At 41.9% G+C, this 26,438-nt stretch overlaps 1 protein-coding gene across 5 annotated transcripts in view; it reads left to right on the forward strand.

The window, feature by feature from the left end:
- Positions 1 to 26,438, forward strand: part of Susd6 (sushi domain containing 6) — an 89,225-nt gene that overhangs the window by 31,389 nt on the left and 31,398 nt on the right. For 4 of the 5 annotated variants that reach the window (XM_021179027.3, XM_021179026.2, XM_085830514.1 and 1 more), the window contains exon 2: positions 4,144 to 4,359. In XM_021179027.3, coding sequence (XP_021034686.1) covers positions 4,239 to 4,359 — 121 coding nt within the window. In that variant the 5' untranslated portion in view covers positions 4,144 to 4,238. Of the gene's footprint in view, positions 1 to 4,143; positions 4,360 to 21,048; positions 21,276 to 26,438 lie in introns of those variants that run through there. The other variant, XM_085830516.1, reaches the window with a different exon arrangement.

Raw genomic sequence — 26,438 nt, forward strand, 5'->3', positions numbered from 1 at the left:
TAACTGTACCTGAAAGTGTAGGCTAAAAAATTTCCCCTCCCTCCCTCTCTTTGTGTGTGTATGTGTGTACATGTACAGTCCTGACTCACTGAGTTCAGTGTTGCCTGCATGAACATGGGTGGGAGATTATTTACTGGACTGTGGATGACTTTTTAGTGGCTCTACTACTAAAGAAAGTGATACCCATCTCCCAATTTGGTGTTGTTTGAAACAGGGTCTTATACTGTAGCCCAGGCTAGCATTTCTGTCTCACTGTTTTGAGTTCTGAGATTATAGGTGTATAGAACCATACCCAACTGAAGACTTTTAACATTCTATGTTACAGCAGATAATTCCTTATTTAGATCTAATTTACTGTATGACTTTTTGTCCAAATTAGCTGGGTTTTCTTGTAGCTGGTGATACTCTGGGGTCTTGCAAGTTGACTTTCCTCTGTTATTTTGAAGCAGTAACCTTAGACCATCCTTTACATAAATACTCCATTGATGACACTCTGTTTTCCCTGTTTTGTAAAGTCCACATACTACTCTCTGCATTGTACTTGATCAAGTATTGGGTTTTATTGGTTCAAGTAGCTGCCTAAGCAATAAGAGAGAAGCCAGCAGTTGGTGAGACAGAATAAATCAGGAGCTGTACTCCTCCACCTTCTCCCCACTTTCTGTCTCCTCCCACAGTTTGGCAAACATTAGCAATCTCCTGTCAAATGCAAGGGCCTATGCTTTTCTCTTAAAGATTCCAAAATGAGTGTACTGTCTCTGCCTTCAAGGAACTTTCAATCCACTAAGGTGAGGCAGATAAACAAATAGATACACTAGCCAGTTCAAGCTGAAGTAGTAAAGGGTTCCAAGGAGCCAGTTCTCCTGGGAATAGGCACAGTAGGAAGTGTCAGGAAAGGGACTCTTTCTGACCCCTTAAAGTGACTATTCCTAGAAGTTTGTTGAGGAAATAGACAAAAAAGTCATGTCACATTAAATTGATTTGTATTTTATCTCTTTGAAAAGTTAATATGAGTACAAAGTACAATGCTCAAGAATATTGAGAAAGTGCATATAGTAATTGTTGGTTTTTTTGCTTCTTGATTTTTAACCATTTAGTTCCTCTTCCTAACAGCGATGTTTGTTGTGCATTATTCCTGAGTGATTTTCGGTGTATATAAGTGTGTGTGTAACATACATCCTTTAAAAATCCAAGCATGGGCTCGGTATAATGGCATACACCTAATCCTAGCACTTGGCATGCTGAGGCAAGAGGATGAAGAGTTTAAAGCAGCCTGGGCTACCTAGCAAGGTCAATACCAATCTGAGCTACAGAGATTATATTTTACAAAGCTAACATAAATTAATAAATTAAAAAATACAAGTGTAGGGGAACACCCTCAAGTGTAGGGGAACACCCTCATAGAGGCGGGGTGGGGTGGGGGGAAGGGATAGGGGGTTTCCAGAAGGAAGACCTGGAAAGGGGATAACAATAAGGAAAATATCCAATAAAAGAAAAAAGCCAAAAAAATACAAGTACACATCCAATTTTTTCAGACATTAATCTAAGAAGGCATTTTATATTAGCAAGGTTTAGATGCCCCATTTTTAAGTAACCAAACAGTATTTTTAAGTGTACTATAACTAATTTAGCCAACCTCCTTCTTAACTTTCAGATTGTCCCAGTATTTTCCTTTTCTAAACAATGTTCTTGGGTGTCCTGCATATGTCTATGCTATTACATACTTGTGATTTCTGATGATAGATCTGGAATTAGAATCAATAAGTCAGAGAATATGTTCTTTTTGGGACCTGTGTTATTAAGTTGCCTTCCAAAAAGGCATTATATATAACATAAAAATGTTGACATTATCTTCTGTCTTGACCAATTCTTTAGAAAGTGAGAGTGATCTTCAAAAATAAAACTGGTGTCCTGAGCCTGGAGAGATGGATGCCCATCAAGTAGCTCACAACTGTGTTCCTCCAATCCCAGAGGATTTAACACCCCTCCTCCAACCTCCACATTCAATATGTACATGCCTATACAAGTAGACATTCAACTCCTTGGTTTAGCCTTCTTCTGAACCTTTGCCAGGAGTAGTCTTGATTCACCTGTATATGGTAAAACCTTCCTGCTTCCTCTACAGCCTCCTGCCCTCCAATACGTCATTTAGGACTCAGACTAGCATCAAGCTCCTCTGGGTGGTATTTTTTAACTCCTGATACTCATGTGCAGAACACCTAAGGCACTACTTTACATGAATGCACTCACCACTTAAATATGTATTGCACATGTGCAGTGATATGGCACATGCAGATGGCATTCTTGATGGCTCCCAGTTGTTGCCTTAAAGAGATGACTGAAGAATTCTTCATAGGGCTATCTATTGTGGATATACTGAAATGGTAGCACCACAAGGCTATTGTTAATCTATTATTAGCCACCTAGAGCTCTGGTCATATCCTTTAACATCTTTAACCTCTTTGACTTTAAACACCACCACCTCTTTTTACATCTTGTAGAAAAGCTGCTTGACTGTAGCAGCAATGACAATAAGGTTACTGAGGACTTAAATAGGTTGGGCACTTTGCTTGCGTCAAAACCCTTCACAGAGAGGAAACTGGGCTAAGAGCTACAAGGAACAAATATTTCAAATATAGGCATTCCCAGTCTCCCGTTTGTAGCTATATAAATGTGAACACAGTCTACATATGCATAGACATACAGATTTCTCTGTGAGCCACTCTGTCTACAGCTGTAAAGGCTCAATTTAGAGTCCGGGTAAAAGCCAAGAATCAAAGAGGCTTTTGTCACAATTGTCAGAGGAAAAGAAGTCAAGATCAGTTATTGGCTAGCTCTGTTCTTGATCCCTGCCTAATGTTTACTGAAGAGTCTCGTAACTGCTCTATTTTACACTGAGAAAACTCATGTTACTTCTTGCAGTTGTCTTCTCTTTGGGGGAAACATGAGTTGACTTCAGACATATATTAAAGTTGAGTCTGGTTATCATCTTTGGCCAAGACTCAGGGAGTCCTTTATTAGGGTTATAAATGGGAGGCCCTCTGATCTGTGCTTTTAGAGCTTTACATTGAGTGTATGGAGATATTTAAAAAATAAATTATGTTATTTTGAATACCTCCTATAAACTAGAGTATTTGAGTAACTGATAAATAACTGAATAAAATAGGCCTATTTTATGTTTTATCAACCCAGCATCTTCTCTAAAGACATTTAGAAAATAATCCTTAAATTCTTGACTACTACTTGGTTTTGATTGTTTGAGACAGGGTCTCACTGTATAGTCTTGGTTGATCTGGAACTCCCCGTATAGACTAGGTTGGCCTTGAACTCACAGAGACCTCCCTGCCTCTTCCTCCAGAAAACTGAGCTTAAAGGTGTGTGCCACCACACTGGGCTTGATTTTTATTTTTATTTTTCTTTAAATGGTACTTCTTACTATTCTTCATAAGTCAGCCTGACCAGAATGGGTGGTGGGGCCATTTAGCAACTACAGCCTGTACTCCACATCCTCATCATTTTAAAGGCTAGTTAATAGAATGTCACCCCTCTGGTCACAGGTGTGTGGGTTGAGCCTTGAATGGTTTGAGATTCGGTGCTGTTGAAAGAGATCCTCAGAGGGAGGCTTCTCAGCCTCTGATAAGCGAGGCCTCTGTGCCCTTGGCTCCTGCTGCTGCATTCCTTCTCTAGGCGGTGTAGTTATTCCTTTAAGACATGTGCTCACTCTGTTTTTCCTTTTGGTTAGCTGAAGTTGCTTTGAGGCCAAGTGACATAGGCGGAGCAGCTCTGTGTCAACAGCTGCTTTCTGCTGGAGCCCATAGGCCAGTGGTCCTGACAGAGCAGGCAATTTCTGAAAGGGACACTGACCTGGCTGGCTGGGCAGGTGATGTACAGGTGAGCTGGATCTGTCCTCTGTCCCTTTTTGAAAGGGTCTGCCTCCTAGATCAGATTTTGACTACAGCTGGTGTCGAGCTTTGGAACCTCTCCACCCAGGAGGAGCTTTTGGCAGTAAGGATTCAGTTGCTAGAATTCTTCCAACTTTGTGTGTGATTGTGGCTTCCTTCCTTACAGATTGCTTTCATCTAACCAACTTATAGCTGAACTTTTCACATTACTTAAGTCCTTTTTTTGTTTGTTTGTTTGTTATAGGTGAAGCTACTCCTGGCTGGCTTTAGGATTCTTCTGGATTTTAAAGTCGTTCTTTTTAAAAAAATAAATAAATAAAAACCTCGGACGGATAAAAGATGTGCCATGGCAGGATAGCACCAAAGAGCAGCTCAGAGTTTGTTGTGACTTCTGTGGGGCATGGAGTGTTTCTTCAACTGGTGATCCTTTGCGCTCTGCTGGGAGATGGATTAGCCTCCGGTAAGTTCACATCTGCCTTTTGTGTTTGGGAGGGGAAGACTTTATACCAGGGTTTCTTCCTGGAACCTCAGACAGTTTAGGAAGAGCTTTTGTTTGTTTGTTTGTTTGTTTGTTTTGTTTTGTTTTGTTTTATAGTCTGGTATGTACAGCAGGAAGCCAGTTCTTTGAAGCCTAATAGAGTGAGACAGGAAATCTGCTGGTGATTACAGTATCTCCCTTCCCTCCAGCTGTTGGCATCTTCAGCAAGAGGAAAACTTAGGATGCAAGGCATGATATTCAGGGAAGGAAATGAGCTGAGTTAGACTACCTGGGTTTAGAGCCCATTCCTATTACTGCCTCTGACCCTGAGCAGATCACTCTGTTACTGTGAATTTCTGGCTTCCTCAGCTGCAGAGTAGGTTAATGACAGTACCTACCTCTCTGAGGGTTGTAAAGGTATTATTATTATTACATAGTAAAACACTACTTAATGATGTTCACTCTCTTGTTGTTGTTTGTTCATTTTTTTCCTTGTTTTTCTGTGTCTCTTCTCAGACTAGGTACATAGTTGAGATACTGTATCTTAGTGAAAATAGGGCCTAGTAACTGGCATTGTAATTACATTGTAATTCTGAGCAAAGCCACCCATGTGTTAAATGAAGAAGTTGACTGTCATTTCTAGCTCCTCAGTCTGTTCTTTCATGATTCTGAGAGCTTTTTTATTAAAGATGATAAGAAGGAATGTTCCTAAGAGAGGCTGAGAATGCAGGAGTGAGCCATTTTGAATTTGTTGATTCTTGATGCGTTAACAGTACTCTAAAGTCCCTAATCACTTCACTTTGTGCAATCCAGACCTGGCATCCTTTCCAAAAAACACATACTTGGATGTACTGAGCAGGCCATTGGATGGCATGCCAGAAGCATCTGTGTATCTGTGAGTCCTGGTGTGAACATTGGTGTTTGACAATAATGGAATCCTTGCCAGAGTTCTTTAAAACAACCAGGATGGCAATTTTTTTGGATTTGTTCCCTGGAGAGAGATTGCAGAGTTATCCTGGAATGGGGCTTTAGTGGGAATACGGCACATTATATATGGCTGTGGACTTTTCATAATTCAGTGCTGTCTCTTCTATTGCTTATCATTTCTATTATCCTCTTACCCATACATACTGATAGGAGGGCAGGTTCGTCTACTTGTAGCATTATTCTGAACTGTTGAGAGAAACAGTTATTGATTCGGTTGTTTCATTATAGCCTTCCCTATTGTGTACATACTTCCTTTTCTGATTCTTCTCCTTCTGCCCTTTCCTTCCTAGCCTTGAGGAAGGAACCCCAGTGCAACCTCTGGTACCATTGATGATTGGGACTCCATAGTATGGGGTCATGCTTGTATGAAAAGGAAAACAAGACTGGCCTATACAAGGTCTCCAGAAGTGATGGGTACAGAAACACAGTGTAAAAGTTGTCATGCTTACTGCTCTTAACTGTAGAGCAGAAGCTAGCAAATTGCTCCACGCTAACCTCCCTCTATGTAGCGAGAGCTAGTCTGGAGAACTTGATTTAATGCTATAATACAGGATGGCCTTGAGCTTGAGGGCCTCCTTCCTCTAACTCTTTAGTGCTGGAATTATAAATATGTACCACCATTCCTGGCTTCTGCCTGCTTTTGTATGACCTGAATGCTAACTATATATTTAACATGCTAAAAAAATTAGAAAAGTAATATTTTGTTACATGTAAAAATAATATGAAATTCAAATTTCAATTCCTATAAGTTGGATTTGAGTGGAACGTGGTGTGCTCATTCTTGAATATATGTCGTCTCTGGTTACTTTTGTGCTGTAATGGCAAAAAGTTAAATAAGTATAGTAAAAACCAGTGGCTAAAGTATTTGGCTCTTTGTCTATAATCCCAGCATTTAGGAAATTGAGGCAGGAGGATTTTGAGTTTAAGGCCAGCCTGGGCTGCAGAGTGAGACCCTGGATCAGACAGACAGACAGACAAAAGATTTGTTTCTTCATAGAAGTTTTGTATTCCTCTGTTCCCATTCCCACAGTTAGCCTAGAACAAATGCCGCTTAGTAGGTATGTGCTTGAATGAACAACTGTCAGAGCTAGAGTAAGGTGAACTTCTCAGCCAGATTTCAGAAGTTATACATTTGCCCGAGGTCTTAACAGCTAATGGTAGGTCCAGGAACAGAACCTGGACTAGTGCCTAGGAACCACTGCAAATTGCCTCTCCCGGGATTTCTCCTGGGAAGCTGCCCTAGCATGTTAAGCTGCATTGTTGCTAGCAGAGAATTGGAAGTCTTTAGCCCCTTTAGTTTCATTAAGCCATCTCATCCTCTCCACCTTCCTTTTTATTGCTTTATGCTTTCTTCCTTCCATTTTCCACCTACCGGACACCTCCCCAACTTTCTACCCAAAGTTTCATACTGACTAGATAAAGGGATTATTATTCTTTAGTGTGGAAAAACTATCTGTTTATAATGTGGGCCCAGACTAGAATGGAAAAGTTGAAGCTGTTTTCTTTCCCTTCCCCACTGCAAAGAATCTTTCCTACCACCCTAACATTCAAGTCATTTTTATTCCTCACAACATATGTACTATCTGGGAGCAGAGTGCATACAGGGAGAAGGGGCTTCACCATCACTAAAATCCAGTGTGCCAACATTGCTGCCAATGTTTTCCCTCTGTGAAGTGGCTTCTAGGAGAAGACGATACCCACCCCTTTGGCCTGAAAACTCAGAGCACACCTGCATGGCTGTGATTGCCATGAACACTGTGCCAAGTATGCTCACCAGGAAACCAAAACTCTCAGATAAACAGTCAAGCTAAAGAAAGGCAGTTCCTTTCAGGAAGAGCCCCTGCTTCCCCTTTTTGAACTTGAGTATGAGTGTGTGTGTGTGTGTGTGTGTGTGTGTGTGTGTGTGTATGTGTGTATGTGTGTATGTGTGTATGTGTGTATGTGTGTATGTGTATGTATATTAGGGGGCGTGCATGAATGTGAATGTGAGTTCCTGTACCTAAACATATGCTTTCGGAGGCCAGAGTAAGATATCTGGTGTCTTCTTCTATTATCTTAACTGCCTTGAGACAGGGCCTCTCAATGAACTAGAAGCATTGATTTGGCTACCTGGCCAGCCAGTGAGCTCTCAGGAGCTCCTTATCTCCACCCCACAATATAGATACATGTTTTATAGGCTTTAATGTGGATGCTAGGGATTCTAACTTTAGTCCTCAGGTCCTCAAGCTTGAATAGCAAGTGATCTTAACCTACTAAGCCATCTCTTCCAGACCCTAAATCTCAATTTCTTACGTGTTTTTGTAGCTGCTCCTGAGTACCCATTTCAGAGATTTATTTATTGGAGGCTCCTTTTTAGGTGTGACAGGAAGCATATCTTGTTATGCAGAAGCACAATTCATGATCTTCATGGGAAGATCAGGATTAAAAACAAACTGTGTGCGTATGCTACTCATGCTACTTTTCTTGGACTAGAGGAACTAGGACCCCGCTGTGGGACAGTCTCTCCCAGCTCTGTCTGCTTGATCCGAAGAAACTTGAGTTATGACCTTGGGCAAATCACTTGACCTCTTCATGCTGCTATTAAAGAGGAACAACACTCTTTAAGAATGTCAAGTTGATGTGTTGTATAGACTAATAAGAATGACATAAAAGGTGTGATGTAACTTCTAAATAACAACAGAGTTGTTATGTGACCTACTGTTGAGTCACACTGCACAGTAGACTTTGTGAAGACAACACCTTTGCTCTCATGAAAACATGAACTGAGTACCCTGAGTCACTGTTTGTCCAGGTTAAGAGATTTGGAGCAGGTGTTAAATCTGACTGATGAAGGATTGACTACTTGAGGAATCCCTGATGTTTTCCACAAAGCTCATTTTTGCATATTTTGATGATCTCAATTGAGGTGGCCTGCTGACTTAGATCAAATGCTTTGCGTTCTCAGTTCAGAAGATACTGACAACTCAGTGTTCTTTGTTTCTGATCACCCTCTCCCCTTGTTGCCATGATGCATAATACCATGTTAAGCATCACAGTTCACACAATGCAATTTTGAGATAGTGGGAAAGCAGCCATCTGTATCTCTATACAGCAGAGTGAGAAAGTAAAGTATTTAGGTTTTGTTGAAGATAAAAATTGTTGAGAACCAGATTCTCTATGATAGGATGTAGCTTTGGCCCTAAGCACTACTGTAGCAGAGAGGTTTTGTCAGACTTCTTTGGCTCGTCTCACCCTCTCAGGAGGACCTGAGTTAGATAATGTATACCAAGCTGGGGGTGGTAGGACAGCAGATAGATAGGAAATGTACATAAAGAACACCATTTCTGTGCCTAATGGAGAGAGGGACTTAGGTGGATGTTGGGTAGCTTACCTGGGCACATAATTACAAGTGCTGGAACTGGCTGATACTTATGTTCATCTGACTCTGTTCATGGCTTTGTTGGCATTGGCCTACCTGTACTGAATGGGAGGTGTCCTTGGACCCATTTCTTAAGTTTCCTGATTGAAGGGTGAAGGCCAGCCCTCAGAGACTTGTTCTGATAATGAATAAAGACCCTATCTGTGTTCTCTCCTGTATCCTTCTGATACAGGAGTCATCTCTAGGTTACCATGTTTTCCTCTGAAGTTGTGTTCTTACCCACAATGGCTCTTGGTTGTTTGGTTCCAGTTTAGGCACAGGGTTTGCCGAGGCAGTTCTATTCTTAGAAAGGAACAATGGGGGCCATAGCAATGTGTTTCTAAATGAGGATGTAGTTCCCAAAACATCCGCAAAGCATCTTCCTGTCAGCTGCAAACCCTACTGACAGAAGTGATGTAATCTCTCCCTGGGGTAATTACCTGTGACTATAAAAAGACTTGAGGATTGTGGTAGGAGGCTGGATAGGTCAATTGCTGGGTTTGTTGAACCCTGGTGTCATGAAAAGACATTGAGAAATTATTCTCTGCAGACTAATTGTGCCATGTTTAGAACAGGTACACGTCTTTCTAATAAATAAGACCTGAGCCCACCAAACTGATTACCTGCCTGAATCTTAGTTGGTTTAAAATCCTCATTAAACAGAAATTTACATCTGTTCAGCAGTGGGTATCCCTTTACTGTGGTCTAACTTGTTAACTTGGAGGGTGTTTTGTTTTGTTTTGTTTTGTTTTAAATCTGTCCATCTTTTCATCAAAAGAAGATGAGAACATGCTAAAAACAAAGAGGAAAAAAAAAAGGAAAAAAATGGAGTTGGTATTCAGAGTCTCTAATGATTGTGGGTAGGTTTATAGATGAACTCTTTGTATTACCTCCTACCCACTGGAAGATTCCATTCTTCTCTGTCACTTGGAGTATAAACCTCTGAAGGATGTGAGCAGCTTCCCACTCTAGGTGGCTTATGCTGCTGTGGTTGGGTGCCAGTTGGCCTGCCTGGTGTTTACCTTTGGAGGCCAGAGAGACAGCAGTGTTTAGAAGACAGCCTTTCCATGGTTCCATGTGAATGAGACTTCATTGATAGCTTAGCTCTTCCAACTCACTTGAGCAAATTAAATACAAGGATATCTGAATTCATGAGAGGATAAGGTTACTATTAAATTCTTACAATTTATTTGTATAGAAGTGTGCATGGGTCAGATAGAATTCAGTTCATGTGTACCTTCAGTAGTAGCTGTCAGAGAGCCACTGAGGTCAGTAGTGTAGCTTTGTATTTATTGTATGTAGCTGCCGTTTGGTTCATCTCCCACCTTGTATTTGTGTGTGTAGCATGCATATATGTGGGGGCATATGTACATGGAAGCCTGAAGTTGACCTTTGGAGTCTTCCTTGATCACTGTCCACTTTATTCATTGGGCCATGGATCTCTTCTCACTTGAAGCATAGCTTACCAGTCTGATTGGTCTAGCTAGCCAGCTTGTTCTAGGGATCTTCTATTTCCCCCCTTTTTTCCTTTTTTCAAACTAAATTTATTTCTTCATTCTACATCCCAATATCATATCCCCTCTCCTTCCAGTACCCCCTCATGCAGATTCTTCCCGCATTCCACCTTCCCCTTTGCAAAGAGGGAGTTCTTTTAGCGTGCTAGTGCCCCCCCCCCATTACCCCCTCACAAGTTAAGCTGCTGTGGGACTAACTGCATCCTCCCACACTGAGGCCAGCCAAGGCTTCATTTAGGGGATCGGGATCCACAAGCAGACTGGTAACAGACTTAAGGACAGCCCCTGTTCCAGTTGCTCATAAGTTACATATGTGCAGGGGGCAAGGTCCAGCCTGTGCTTGCTCTTTGGTTGGTGATTCAGGCTCTGAGAACCCCCAAGGGTCCAGGTTAGTTGGTCTTCCTATGGAGTCTCTTTCCTCTTCCGGTCCCCCAATCCTTTTCCCAACTCTTCCTTCCATAAGACTCCTTGAGCTCTAGCTAGTGTTTGCCTGGGGGGTTTTGTATCTCAGAATGGAAACATTGGCTACTGGGTGGGAACAGTTATGCTAAGTTTCTGTCTGCAAGCATAACTGTATCATTAATAGCGTCAGGAATTGGTTCTTGCCCATGGGATGGGTCTCAATTTGGGGCAGTCATTGGTTGGCCTTTTCCTCCATCTCTGCTCTATCTTTGTCCCTGTACTTAGACAAGACACATTTTGGGTCAAAGGTTTATGGGTAGGTTACTGGTTCCTGTCCTTATTCCTCAACTGGAAGTCCTGCCTGGCTAGAGGAAGTGGCCACTTCCGCATCCACATCCCCCATTGCTAGGAGTCTCAGCTAGGATCACCCAATATATCCCCTGGGGCCTCTACCAGGTCTCTCGCATGTCCTAGAAATTGACCCCCCCCCCCCCCGCCGCCAATTTGCATTCTCTCTCCCCTGCTCTCCCTACTTCTGATTTCCCCACCCCACCCCCATTTCCCTCCTTCTATCAGCATCTGATATCTATTTTGTTTCCCTTCCTGAGAAAGATTAAACTATCTTCTCTTGAGCCCTCCTTGTTATTTGTCTTCTTTGAGTCTCTTGATTATTGCGTGGTTATCCTATACTTTATGGCTAATATCCACTTATAAGTGAGTATATACCATGCATGCTCTTTTGGTTCTGGTTTACCTCATTCAGGATAATATTTTCTAGCTCTATCCATTTGCCTGTGAAATTCATGATGTCCTTGTTTTTAATGACTGAAAAGTATTCAATTGTGTAAATGAACCACATTTTCTTTGTCCATTCTTCAATTGAGGGACATCTGAGTTGTTTCTAGTTTCTGGATATTACGAATAAGGCTGCTATGAACAAGTTGAGCATAGTTGATCAAGTGTCCTTGTGGGATATTAGAACATCTTTTGGGTATATGGCCAGGAGTAGTATAGCTGGGTCTTAAGTAGATTTATTCCCAATTTTTTGAGAAACCGCCAAATTGATTTTCAGAGTGGTTGTACAAGTTTGCACTCCCATCAGCAGTAGAGCATTCTCCTTGCTCCAAAACCTCACCAGCTTGTGCTATCCCTTGAGTTTTGATCTTAGGCATTCTCAGAGTCATTTTTATTTACATTTCCCTGGTGACTAAGGATGTTGAACATTTCTCTGGGTGCTTCTTGACCATTCAAGATTGCTGTGTTAAGAATTCTCTGTAGCTCTGTATCCCATTTTATAATTGGGTTATTTGGTTTGTTGATGTTTAACTTCTTGAGTTCTTTATGTATTTTGAATATTAGCCCCCTGTCAGAGATAAGGTTGGTGAAGATCTTTTCCCAATCAGTAGGCTGTTGTTTTGTCCGATTAACAGTGTCCTTTACCTTACAGAAGCTTTTCAGGTTCATGAGGTCCCATTTATTAATTGTTGACCTTAGTGCCTAAGCTATTGGTGTTCTGTTCAGGCAGTTGTCTTCTATACCGACAAGTTCAAGGCTATTCCCGAGTCTCTATTCTATTATATTTAGTATGTCTGGTTTTAATTTGAGGTCTTTGGTCCATTTGGAGTTGAGTTTTGTGCAGGGTGATAAATACAGATTTGTAGTCTCCCCTCCCCCAGCCTGAAACCAGCTTCCTCAGGGGTGGAGCTTCCCGCTCAATCGTTCTGCCACGCCCACTGCTGGAACCTGCCGCTTTGCTGTTCGGAGCCATACACGTGGTCACCCTGCTACTGGACCCCGAGATTATTTGGCGGGAATCGGGCCCCCTTCCCCTGCTTCATAACTGCATGTGGAACAGTAAAATTGAGCTTTGATCAGAATGCCTGTCTTAGCTGCATCATTTTCTCTCGTCGCCTAGGCCCTTCTCTTCCAAAATGCCTTTCCAGGCTAGAACCCAGGCTGTGATCTGCTGGCCGGACACAACACAGATTTATTTGTATTCTTCTACATGCTGACATCCAGTTAGACCAGCACCATTTGTTGAGATGCTCTCCCTTTTCCATTGTATGGTTTTGGCTTCCTTGTCAAAAATCAAGTGTTCATAGGTATGTGAGTTTATTTCTGTGTCTTTAACTTGATTTCTATTGATCAGTCTGTTTCTATACTAATACCATGTAGTTTTTATTACTATTACTCTGGGGTACAGCTTGAAATCAAGGACGGTGATACCCCCAGAAGTTCTTTTATTGTTCAGGATTGTTTTAGCTATCCTGGCTTTTTTTTTGTTTGTTTGTTTTTCCACATGAAGTTTAGAATTGCTCTTTTAAGCTCTGTAAAGAATTGTGTTGCAAGCTGGGCGTGGTGGCACACGCCTTTAATCCCAGCACTCAGGAGGCAGAGGCAGACGGATTTCTGAGTTCGAAGCCAGCCTGGTCTACAAAATGAGTTCCAAGACAGCCAGGGCTATACAGAGAAACCCTGTCTCAAAAAAAAAAAAAAAAAAATTGTGTTGCAATTCTGGCTGGTCTAGCAGCTAGCCAGCTTGCTCTGGGGGGTCCTCCATTTCTACCCTCCCAATTCTAGAGTTAACAGGTAGGCCTTCATGCTCATTCAGCATTAACAAGGATTCAAAAGATCCAAATTCCAGTCCTCACATGTAAACAACAAACACTTTAACCACTAAGACATTTTTTGATGCAGAATTCCTAATTTTAAAAGCCTTTTCTACCTAGATTCTTTCACATCTCCAGAGTTGGAGATTTCTCCTTGTTTGACTTATTAACTTGTTACCTTTGCGAATAGCTACATATTAACATATAATTGTTAAATTTCTAAGCAGCAATACAAGGAAGATAGGTACAAGTTTTCTTTTCCGCAAAGCTTTTTTGAAGGTAGAAAGTATTTTTGATATTGCAGTTCTTATGGGGGGTGGGGCATAAGTGGGTTTCAGGAAGTTAAGACTAAGTACAGCAAGCAGGGTTACAAAATCTGCTATAGCATTAATTATTCTGACTAACAAGGAACACTTTATGAAATGTAGAGGGTGAGGTCAGTTCTTCATGTGTAGTAGACACGTGTCTCCTCCAGAGCGGGTGGGACATATGTTGTCACTGGCTTGAGTTCTGACAGTTCAGCCTTGTTGACTTAGGAATGGCTGAGAATACAAGACTGTAGCTGAGATTATTGCCTGCAGACGACTTTGAGTGGTTCTGATGGCAGCCTGTCCACATTTCCTACGCGTGGGGATAGGTACAGAGAGATTTAGGGTCAGAGGGAAAAAGCCTCTCTTCCCTTTAAAGTTGTTCACATTACTGCTGGGTTGCAGTAGTAGTGTTTTGAGCAAATGTTTTGAGTCAGTATATATAGCTCACTTAGACTTATTGACAGCTATGCACAGTTACTCAAACTTGCCAATTCCTGGACTGAGAAGTTAGCTAGAGACTTTCTTAGGCAGTGTAGATCTTTGCTTTGTATCCTTAAAAGGAGACTTTTTTTTTTTTTTTTCTGAGCTTTCTGGCTTTTTGAGGTTGTTTATACTTAAGTTTCTCAGTCTTTAGTTCTTTTTTCTTTTGGTTTTATATGTATTTGCCCTTAATCTCATTGAAGGCAGGGACAAAATTATATGTTATTCTTTTGCTTACCTAGGCCAATAATAACCCTAAGGGTGTCCTGGGGAAAGTCCACTTTGGGTGGTACTTTATTGTGGGTTGTCCTCTGTAGGAGGACTGACAGAGCTAATTCTAAGGCCCATGAGTAGTAGCAGCATGGGGACCTCCCAGTTGATTTATAGTTTCTGGTGAGAAGATCTTTGTCCCCCAACTTTATGGTGAGAAGGATATGAAAGTATTTTCAGACTGCAGGAATGTGGGTGGAGAGGAAAAGAGAGGACCTAGTCAGATCCCAGAATCCATTGTAGAATGGGCTGATTTCCAGCCTGGGCAGGGATCTGGTAGCCCAAAGTGGGACCCTTTAGATCTGGAGTAGAGGGAAGGAGGGGAGGAGAGAGGAAAAAAAGGAAAATGAACAGAGAGAAGGAAGACCAGAGAGGAGGGGAGAGATCAGTAGAAGAATGTAAATGAAAACCATGGCATTTCTAAACTCTTCCTTAGGCTGGAGTAGTGTTGTTTGAATGGGTTTGACTTTATACTTTATCCATAGCCTCCTCTTCTTCTGGTCACCTAGCCTTTGTCCCTAAAGGTCAAGGCTAAAGGCCATCTTTATTCCTTTTTGCTTGAAGATTAGCATCTTCAAGCCAATTCTCATCTTATTCCTCCTGTGGCTAGAATCCCACCTGCTTTCTCACCCTCTCACACTTCCCTTTATCATGCAAGATCCAGTTCAGAGTCACCTCTTTAGAGGATTCCACCCGACCCTTATCACTTACGGGTTTGAATGAGGAATGTTACACATAGACTTGGGTATTTGAACACTTAGTGCCTACTTGGTTAAAGGAGGTTTAAGTGGTGCAGCCTTGCTAGAGGAAGTACATTACTGCGGTGGTACATGATATGAGAGTTCTTCCTCACCATTCTTCCAGTTTGCCTTTTCTCTGCTATGTGCTTGTGATAAACCATGTGATCTCTCTGCTTCCTACTTCTTCTGCCCTGCCTGCTACTTAGTACCTTCCCTCTGGAACCATAAGCCAAAGTACACTCTTCCATGCATTGTTTGTGTTCATGGTATTTATCTCAACAGTAGAAAAACAATCTATTAAATTTTAAGGAAGGAAAATAGGCTTTGTTGTATGTACATAAGTGGAATTAACAAGAGTCTTTAGTCCTGGTCCTTTCCCTTAGGGGAATGTCAGCATTTTCCCCAGGAATAGAAGTCTAATGCCTGGCTGTCTTTGATTGGAAAAAGTCATCCAGATTGTGGCCTTGGAAAACTGGAACTCTTTGTTTTGAAGATTATAATGCATTGTATTAAAATCCTAAAACCGTGCTCCAAACTCTAACGACCATGTGATGATTACTTACTTGGTAGGATTTAGAATCACCATGGAATCGCCTGGATGTATTGATGAGGGGTTTTCTACATTGGGTTAGTTGAGGTGGGAAGACTTGACCTAAATGAGAGTGGCACCATTTTGTAAGGCTGAGGTTCCCCAAACTGAAAAAAAAAAAAAAAAAAAAAAAAAAAGGAGAAAGGAAACTAACTGAGCAGCACGGCTCACAGCTCTCTGCTTCTGACTAGCTGCCTGACGTGCCTGTTTCTGCAACTGCCTAGATGCAGTATAAGCAGCTTCATATTCTTGCCAACAGCCACAGTGGACTCTTCCCTCAGTGTGTGAATCAAAAGAAATCATTTCTTTATGTTGCTTTTGTTAGATATTCTGTCACAGCAACAGACAAATGACTAATAGAGACCCAGACTTTCCAGGGTTTTTGCTGTGAAACAGTTGGGTTTAGTATTTTAATAATCAGCATCAAGTCCATTATTTAGCAAGTTTGTGTTGACAGAAGGTAAGCAGGAAGGGATGCAGCAAGAGTAATGGCATGGAGGGCTTTCTGGGAGCCAAATACTGAACTGGTTTATGATGGAAGCTGTCACTTGGCAGCGTATGAGATCATCAATGGTACCAGGAACAGTACCCTGCCCTGAGATTCAGGCGGAGCTGTGGTATAGCACTCTGATTACAAGAATGTAATGAGTACATGGCTAGGCTTTGGCACTACTCTGAACTATGGTAGTTCCATGTGACATCTGCTCTGGTGAAGGACTCAAGCTCTATACTGGAATACGCATAGAAAGGTCTTCTGAAAAGATTGGGATAGTCAGTGTGAGACTTTTTTGGGGGGAGAGACCTGGAGGCAAACGGGAGTTAGTAGGCAGAAAAGGCAGAAAGGCATAGGGAAGTTTAACATGTCTTTTCAGTCCGGCTGGCTTGTCTAAATAAATCATAGTTCAGTCATGAACACAGAGTGTTATTTTGAGCTAGATTTTTCAAACTCTGTCCCCAGTGGTTGAGTCTATAGTATTGGAATGGTACTACACATAGCAGGTAGGGTGGTGACAGATTAAATGTTGCAGATATCATCACTGTTACAGTATGGAACCTTAGGGTGGCAGACCAGAGCCAGGTGGTGGGGACCTTGGAAGGAAAGAAAGTAGTGTAACACCTGCTGTGTGTCCTTCTGTCAGAACTTGTCAGGTTGCTTTGGGATGTGGTGGGGTATAGAATGGTGCATGTGTTTGTGTGCACATATGCTTGTGGAGGCCAGACTGTTGGGTAACTCAGAGTGTCTTCTTTTATTGTTATTGATTTGTCTTTTTTGAGATGGGGTCTTTCATTGAAGCTGGAATTTCATAAATCAACTATGGCTGGCTGGCCAGTGAAGTCCAGGGATTTACCTGTTTCTGTTTCCTCAGCAATGGGTTTATAGGCACATTAACACATCTGAGTTTTTTTTTTTTTTTAAGTTTAGATTTGTGATTCTTTTAAGATTTTTTTTTTAAGATTTATTTATTTATGTAAGTACACTGTAGCTGTCTTCAGACGCACTAGAAGAGGGCATCAGATCTCATTATGGATGGTTGTGAGCCACCATGTGGTTGCTGGGATTTGAACTTCGGACCTTCAGAAGAGCAGTCGGGTGCTCTTACCCACTGAGCCATCTCACCAGCCCCACATCTGAGGTTTTAATTGGGTACTGGAATCTGAACTCAGACTCTGATTGTATACCAATGACTTTACCAATTGAGACACCTCCTCAGCACTCCATTTCACTTCTGTTATAACTAATATTCAGAAAAGCAAAACAAAACCCCAACTGGAATCAAAGATACTGAATCCCTAAACTGGTACAGCCAGTGCTGTGGACAGTGAATGTTTGATCACCTTCGCTTTGGTAGAATATGTTCAGAAACTGAAGTTTCCAAAAAGAAAAACTGATGCCTAACCATAGTCTAAAGTATTAATGAGTTTAGACCACACAACACCAAAAGAAAAGTTTAGTGTCCTGTAGAGAGGCAGGATGCTGCTGGTAGAGATAGACTCCCAGTGAGTGTCAGAGGTGAAGAAGAGGAACAACAAACTCTCCTGTAGGGTCTGAAGGATTAAAGCATGCAAGAAAAACAGATACTAAGGGATTGATTCTAAGCAGGGAGGTAGGGAGGGCTAGAGGAAGATAAATTTAAGTACAAGTTGTGGGAGAAAATTGAGGATGATAAAATTGGTAGTTGGTCTTCTATTTACCTTTGAGACAGGAATCGACAGACTCATCTGTGCAGCCTGCTTATGGAGAAGAGTCCAAATAGGTCCCCCTTCTCCATTCTGTCCTACCTCAGCTCAGCTAGCCTATGGAGACATGTCTGACAGAAGTTTCTTATTTCTCTGATTCACTGTGAGGGGTCCCCTGTGGATCTTGGCTAGTGTCATGGATTTCTTGGGGAGGCCAAAGGATGTGAGAGGTTCTTACTTGATTAGGGAAGGGAGAATACTGAAAGTGCCATCTGGCCCATGTGGATTCATCATTTGAGATCTGCTCTACTGGAGTAATTGTGGAAATAGGGTGGGGACTGCTCTATTTGCTGTATTCTAGGTTTCAGAGAACTATCTTAACAGAGATATATCTCAGGTTTCTTTAGAATGGCTTTCAGTAAAGGAACCCATTGGTTCATATATTATTCTTAGCATCTTGTTAGGAAGTTCAGAGGCTTTGTGGTTCAATTAGCCCTTCTCCTTGCATTGAGAAGATTGGTTATTAGGCAATTTTTAAAAATATAGTGTTGACTTTTTATGTCCTAGGTCATAATGACTTTCACTGGTAATCATTTTTAAAGTTGTACGTTTTACTTAAAGGATATTAAAATCAGTTTATAATGTTTAATGTTAAAAACCAGGTTGGGGGGCTGGTGAGATGGCTCAGTGGGTAAGAGCACCCGACTGCTCTTCCGAAGGTCCAGAGTTCAAATCCCAGCAACCACATGGTGGCTCACAACCATCCGCAATGAGATCTGGCGCCCTCTTCTGGAGTGTCTGAAGACAGCTATAGTGTACTTACATATGATAAATAAATAAAATCTAAAAAAAAAAAAAAAAAAAAACCAGGTTGGTTCCAGGTAAGTGTAGGAATAGCTAAGGTGTTGTACAAGGAGATCTGGAGTGTGTGTGTGTGTGTGTGTGTGTGTGTGTGTGTGTACGTATACAGGTGCCTGCAGAGGCCAGAGGATAAGATTCTCCTGGAACTGGAGTGACAGGCTATTATGAGTTGTTAGGTTTGGGTGCTGTGAACTAATCTCAGGTACTCTAGAAGAGTAATATATGCCCTTAACTGCTCATCCATCTCATCTCTTTAGCTCCCCAAATAATTTTTCCACAGACAATGGCCATATCAGACAAAGGTATTGTAGTCATGACTGTGAATCTGACATGTTTTTCTATTGAGAATGAGTCCTGTTATAGACTAGAGAAACAAGAGTCCAAGAAGAGAACAGAGGTACCAAAGAGTTTAGACTGAGATGCTGGATTGTGTATCACAGTACTGACTTCCTGGCACATACCAATAGAAACCCACTCCTTCCACTAGTGTGTGCCAAAATGTGTCAGAGGGCCCACAGTGTTTCCCATGATGAAACACCCCTTATAGGTAGGAGTAGTACTCTTTATGGGTGTATGTCCCTACCCCACTTTTGCTGAAAAACAAATCCTTAGCCACTACTGATAGGATATGGACAGAATGGCTTCATGTTAAATCTCTAGTCATTCTGGAGAATGAGTGAACCTATCTTACCCCTTTCAGAGCAAGTTTTGGTCAAGTGAGCAGAGGCAGATATAAAGATCCTGAATCCACCCACCAAGTTGATTTTATCTTTTATTTATTTCGTAGGTAGGTTGGTTTAGGTTGTTTGTTTGTTTGTTTTGAGACAAGGTTTCTCTGTGTAGCCCTGGCTGTCCTGGAACTCCATCTGTAGACCAGGCGAACTCAACAGAGATCTGCCTGCCTCTGCCTTCCAAGTGCTGGGACTAAAGGTATGAACTACCACTGCCCAGCACCAACTTAATTTTAAAACTAGAAAAATCTAAATATCAAAGGAGGATCTGGCAGGCCTTTGCCTTGTTTCCTCCAGATTTGTCGGTTCTTGGAAACTATCCAACAGAAAGGGGTGGGACTTGGTAAATCCCCTGGCTGGGTTACCTTGACCATCTCATCCCACTACTATTCTGCCCTTTCTGGCAGACTGAGTTGTAAAAGGCAGTTTTTCAGGGAGCCTTTCCTGAGCTTGCACTCTGTGGTATGAAGGAAAAGAACATGAACTGGGGTACTGACCATCAATCCCATTTCCAAGGACACTTTCTTTCCCAAGGGGAATGATGCCTCTAATGCTAAGATAGATCTCTTTCTGTCAGAAACGTAAGCATGATTGTTTAACTTGCTTTGATTTTGTTCTGTGAGGAGGGACTTTTGATAAGCAGCACTGAATCAGAATGGCGAAAGTGAAAAAATTGTGTGTTGCTTTCCTAGCACCCGCTTCCAGAGAGGAGTGACTCCTCATGCTGGTCATACCCCACCCCTGTACTCAAGGTCATCACACTGCACTGCGGAGCTTCATGGGCTGCTGCCCTGTTCTTATTTCCAGGGTGCACAGCATTGCTAGTCAACATTCTCCACTGTCCTGCACAGTGTGGCCTGTGTTGTGATGGATTGTAGCTACAGGAAATTATATTGATGTCCCTTTTCTTTATTGTAGTTTCTCCCTTAATAAGCCTTGGTTGTCTTCCTCTGCCCTGCTCACTTCCATCCTTCCCTCCTTACCCAACAAACTCCATAATGCCTTCCATCTGTCAGAGCTGCATATGTGTGTTGAGTGTGTTAGTATACACAGGTTGATCATCAGAGACCATGTATGTATGACATGTCCCTTCAGGGCTCTCAGTCCCCTTTTCTTTTTGTCCATGTTATGTTATCCAAAGTAGCTGGGAGTTCCAGAATGTTTTGTCCTAAGGGGGTTTGCTGTTGTGCAAGTTGAATTTGACCCTGTTTTCTGCCTTTCTTTCCTGCTGGAGCCTGGTGGTGTTTATATTGGCAAGCTAAAGGACTTCTGACTTAAAAGGAATTAACATACTGCCTCAGAACCATTGTCTGGCTCTTTCTTTCTACTCTGTGGCTAGGGAGCCAAAGAAGATTTCCCAGCCCTTGTTAATTGTTAGCCTCTCTGATCCAGCCTGGGCAGTTTTCAGGGAACTCAAGCACTGACTCGCCCAAGAACTCTGTTGAAACAGGGGAAGACTGAGGTTGGTTTGATTCATTTTAAGTAAAATCACCAGTCTTTTGATGATTCCATTAATTTCCTCCCTTCTAAACATGCTCTTGTTAGCAGTAATTGGAAATCACGACTGTTTCTCATTTCCTTTACCACACTGCTTTAATTTAGACAGCTGGATACTGCACACTGCCTTTTCATCTGCTGCAAGTATGGTTTGAAGATGATTTTAATGACTGGCTTTGGCTGGATTTCCAAAAGCTGAGACTGTTGCTGTGATGAAGTTCATATTCACCTGGCGTCTGAGTGGGACAGGTGGGGAAGGGTCCTACCACAGAGGGCTCTCCTCTTTGGTCTTAGAAACTATATGAGGATGTTTCCAGACCCTCGTGGCCCAGGTAGGAATGCATCAGATTGCGGCCGGCCTGTAGTAACACCTACAAACACTTTCATAGATGTAGTTCTAGTTTTTGTGCTTTTCTATTCTTGACTCTAAAGAAAAATAAATGATACAAAACACTTCAGGAGGCCAGAGAAATAACAGATATTTGTAGCTACAGCTATGATGTAAATCAGATTTGTGTATATTATATTATTGTTATCCTTGTAAGAAGCATGGCACAGTTCATACAGGATGAAACTGAAATTTGAACCTACATCCTCTCATTGTAAATCGAATACTTTCTAAAAATTTTATTTATTTTTATTTTAGTTATATGATTGTTTTGCCTGAATGTATAGATATGCCCCATATGCATTCCTGGTACGTATGGATGTTGACATGTGAGTAATAGGGGCCCAGCCTTAGTTCTCTGAAAGAGCAGCAAGTGCTCTTAACCACCAAGCCCCTCAAATATTTTCTTTTTTTTTTTTTTTTTTGGTTTTTCGAGACAGGGTTTCTCTGTGTAGCCCTGGCTGTCCTGGAACTCACTTTGTAGACCAGGCTGGCCTCAAACTCATAAATTCGCCTGCCTCTGCCTCCCAAGTGCTGGGATTAAAGGCGTGCGCCACCATGCCTGGCTGTCTAGTACTGCTTTAATGATTTAAAATAGTTTGCTATTTTGAGATACAGTTTGGTCTCAAACTTGTTCCAGCCTCTTAAAAGATTGGACTGAAGCAATGCACTCCTAGCTACTTGAGTAGTAAAATCCATTTGTGTATATACTGGGTCCTCTCATGGGAAGAAGGGTCCTGCAGTCTAATTGAAGAAAGGATGAGATAGAGGAAATCTTAGTTTTTCTTGTAGTTCACACACTGCATGGCTTCTGTCTAGCAAAAGAAGAGCTGAAACTTTAACTGGGCCTGGTAGACAGGATCCAAATCAGAGAATTTTGAAGAAGGGGAGAGTTGGTTATTAGTTGAGTACTAGGCACTCTGGGGTATAGACAAGATGCTGAGATTTGTAGGGGTCCTTTTGCTCTACCTGAATAGAAATTGTGGGTAAAGAAGTGTTGGTCTCTGCCAGCAAGCTGTGGCACCAGGCAGGTGGTAGTAGCAAGTGGCACTTTGTATTGTTGCAGTCCTGTAGACCTGTGACGTTTTGACTGTTAACTCTACAAGTGTTATTTTGTGTGGTCTTAGGAAGTTGGGAAACTGGTATTTGAATCCATATTATCTTACCTGTGAAAGTGTTTTGTCTGCATGTATGTATGTCCACCATGTGGATGTACATACAGTATGGCCACACAGTTCTTAGCTGTGGCTGGCATTGCAGCTTCCAGGAAGTCCAGTGGATTCCATACCACTTAGCAGCAGCCAATACTACAGCACTTCTCTAGTCTGGGAATTGGGATGCCTTAGCCTGTAACACTGACCTAGGTTAACAGTTCTTGTTCTAAGGTCTAAGACCTTTAGCCTTTTGACAGCTCTCTGAACTCTTCTGGCAACTAGAGTGTGCAGTTTCTCCTTTTTGGCTCCTTACAGCTTAATCCTTCAGCCTCATCTGTCTGTGCTCATTTGTCATCTCTCTCCTTCTGTCTCCTTTCCTCTTGCCCTGGTTCCTCTTGAACTGTTCGGCTGTTTCGTCCTCAGCTGTTAGCCGGTGGCCTTGGTGTTTTCAAAGCTAGTCCTGCCAACTGTTCGGCTTTCTCTCTACAACTGTTTCTCAGCCTGCTCTACTAAAAGGAGGCAAGAAAAGACCACTTGATAAACTTATTAGCCCTGGTGCAGCAAAATTAAGAGGAGGCAGCATAGGAAATGTATTCCAGCTGGCCAAGCAAGGGATGGATATTTGGACCAATCACAGCCACTGAGGCTTGTATGTCACACTAATCAGCTGTGCCTCCTTAGCATCAGTATCTCTGCTAGGTCACCAGAAGTACTTCCTTTTTGGCCTAGGATATCAAGGTCATCTAGAGTTCACTAGGGCTGTGGAAACAGTCTGGTGAAACTTTTAAACAGCCCTTGCTGAGGCTCTGCCTTTAGAAGCCAGGCAATTAGTTGCAGTTTTCTCAAGGCTGGAGCATTGTAGATGGTGGGAGCTGGTATGAGGTAGTTGGGCTGGCTATTTGATAGTTTTATTTTTTTTAAGGAAGTCAGGGCAGAAAGAGAGTTTAACAGCTGCTAATTGGGTTGTCAAATTGCATCATTCTACCCCCACCACCACCACCACACAATCTTTGCTTATTTATAGGAATGCTTTTAATAAGAACTCAAAGAACTTACTGTTAATACTAACAATGACTTTAACAGTGCTTAACACCTGCCTGGTGCCCTAGGGAGTGGTGGGTCCTTTCTATCCGCCCCAGTGCCTCTTTTCATTTGCTGTGCTTTCAAAATCAGATTCCCATCCCTGTATAAACCTGAAGAACAGACCAGCAATCCACATCCTTTTTTTTTTTTTTTTTTTTTTTTTTGGTTTTTTTGAGACAGGGTTTCTCTGTGTAGCCCTGGCTGTCCTGGAACTCACTCTGTAGACCAGGCTGGCCTCGAACTCAGAAATCCGCCTGCCTCTGCCTCCTGAGTGCTGGGATTAAAGGCGTGCGCCACCACGCCCGGCTGCAATCCACATCCTTAAAAAAAATAATTAAAAATGTGAAACAGTTTCCTAACTCCCCAGTACTCCTCACAGAAGAGGCAGTAGCAACTTTACTCCCTTGTCCCCATCATTCTGTGGCAGTTGGTGAGGGTGGACTGCACGAAAACACTAATTTAAGAGCATTCTGGTGCCTTCTGTGGTTTCAGAAAGCATCATGGGTTTTGACATCATAAAGCTTGCCATCATCTAGGCCTAATTGAAATCAGGGGAAGAATGAATGTGAGGGGAGTGGGTGAGAAAGGATGTTCACGAAGTTGACTACAGTAGCTGAGTCAGTTGCTAGCCTCACTTGAAAGGCAGGTGGTAGGCCATTAAGTTCTGGCCTGCTTCTAGTTACGCTTGCTACTCTGACTTGTAAGACTACCTTTACAGAGCTGATCCCATCTGGGGTCTTAGCGTTCATATGGGACTGTCAGTTTAAGTGAGATCTTAGGCTTTCTGTTTGTACTTTGAGACCAAATGGAACCTTAGAGTACTGAAGATTAGAAACAGTTTTCAGGGCTGGAGAGATGGTTCAGTGGTTAAGAGACTGAATGCTCTTCCGAAGGTCCTGAGTTCAAATCCCAGCACCCACATGGTGGCTCACAACCATATGAGCCATAATGAGATCTGATGCCCTCTTCTAGGGTCTCTGAAGACAGCTACAATGTATTTACATGTAATAAATAAATCTTGAAAGAAAAAAGAAGATGATGAGAAATGATATGCCTTAGCTTGGGGACATTGCAAAATACTGTCTATAAAGAATGTTCAGGTCACCTCTGGTAGCCTGAGGCAACAGCTGAAGCAGTTGTTAATCCCTTGGAGGGGCCCAACCCTGGCCTCACCTTGCCTGGACTTGATTCTTGGAAGAACTTCACAGAGTTGTGGCAACATTGCCTGAAAATATAAGAAATTATTGGTTAAAAATAATGTAGTAGCCGGGCATGGTGGCGCACGCCTTTAATCCCAGCACTCGGGAGGCAGAGGCAGGTGGATTTCTGAGTTCGAGGCCAGCCTGGTCTACAGAGTGAGTTCCAGGACAGCCAGGGCAAGACAGACAGAGAAACCTTGTCTCAAAAAACCAAAAAAAATGTAGTAGAAGGAAGAACACTTATTTATATGTAGTATCTTTGAGATCCTAGCCACTTTAAATCTGTTGCCATTTCTCCAAAAATCTGTAAACATTGAATAAACAGTATATATACTTGGAGTCTCAACAGGGGAAAATGAGCTGAGAGAATTGCTTAAGTCCAGAAGTAAGAGATATGATCTCAAAAATAAAACAACAATAACCAATTTGATAATACTTGGGTTGTAGGCTATTGTGTACTTAAACATATATTCTTACACAATATAGAGTATATGTGTGTTTAAATTTTTGTCAGATTTATTCATGTATTTTATGTGTGATTGTTTGCCTGTATGTATATATGTGTACCACATGCCTTCTGGGTGTGTGGTGAGGTCAGAAGAGGGTATCAGACAGGTCTCCTAGAACTGGGGTTATGTATATATGTGTACCACATGCCTTCTGGGTGTGTGGTGAGGTCAGAAGAGGGTATCAGACAGATCTCCTAGAACTGGGGTTATGGATATATGTGTACCACATGCCTTCTGGGTGTGTGGTGAGGTCAGAAGAGGGTATCCAACAGGTCTCCTAGAACTGGGGTTATGGATATATGTGTACCACATGCCTTCTGGGTGTGTGGTGAGGTCAGAAGAGGGTATCAGACAGATCTCCTAGAACTGGGGTTATGGATATATGTGTACCACATGCCTTCTGGGTGTGTGGTGAGGTCAGAAGAGGGTATCAGACAGGTCTCCTAGAACTGGGGTTATGTATATATGTGTACCACATGCCTTCTGGGTGTGTGGTGAGGTCAGAAGAGGGTATCCGACAGGTCTCCTAGAACTGGGGTTATGGATGTTGGGAATCAAACCTAGGTCCACAGCAAGAGCACCAAGTGCTCTTGATTGCTGAGTAATCTTTTCAGCCTTTTTATTATTTACACTTTAAAGTGTAATAAGCGTTTATAACTTTTTCACTTTTTTTTTAGATTTAGATTTACATGTATTCTGCTGCATTAATACAACAGTTGTAGCATTGGACTTATTTGTAATTACCATTAACAACTAAATTATAATAGTAATATGTAATTGTGTTAGTAAAATATAAATATTGTCATTGATCGGTAGGCATTTTTCCTACTGTTTAAACAATGCCACAAAGAACATACTTGTACATGTGTTATTAGATGTATTTATATACAGGTCTGGGCTTGGTAGTAAACACCTTTAATTCCAGCACTTGGGAGACAGAAGCAGGTGGATTTGTGTGTTTGAGGCCAGCATGGACTACATAATAAGATGTCGGCCAGCCAAAATTACATAGTAAGATCCTTTTTTTTTTTTTTTTTTTTTTTTTAAAGCTATGTATACAGGCCTTCCTAGCATATACCTCTAGCAGCAGGGCTGTTGAAGTGTGGAAAGTGTGTGACTCCAACATTGTGCATCTTGTCAAGTACTTCTACTAAATAGTTGT

The sequence above is a fragment of the Mus caroli genome, unplaced genomic scaffold (assembly GCF_978045245.1).
Source record: "Mus caroli unplaced genomic scaffold, Mus_caroli_1 scaffold_14, whole genome shotgun sequence".
NCBI lineage: Eukaryota > Metazoa > Chordata > Mammalia > Rodentia > Muridae > Mus > Mus caroli.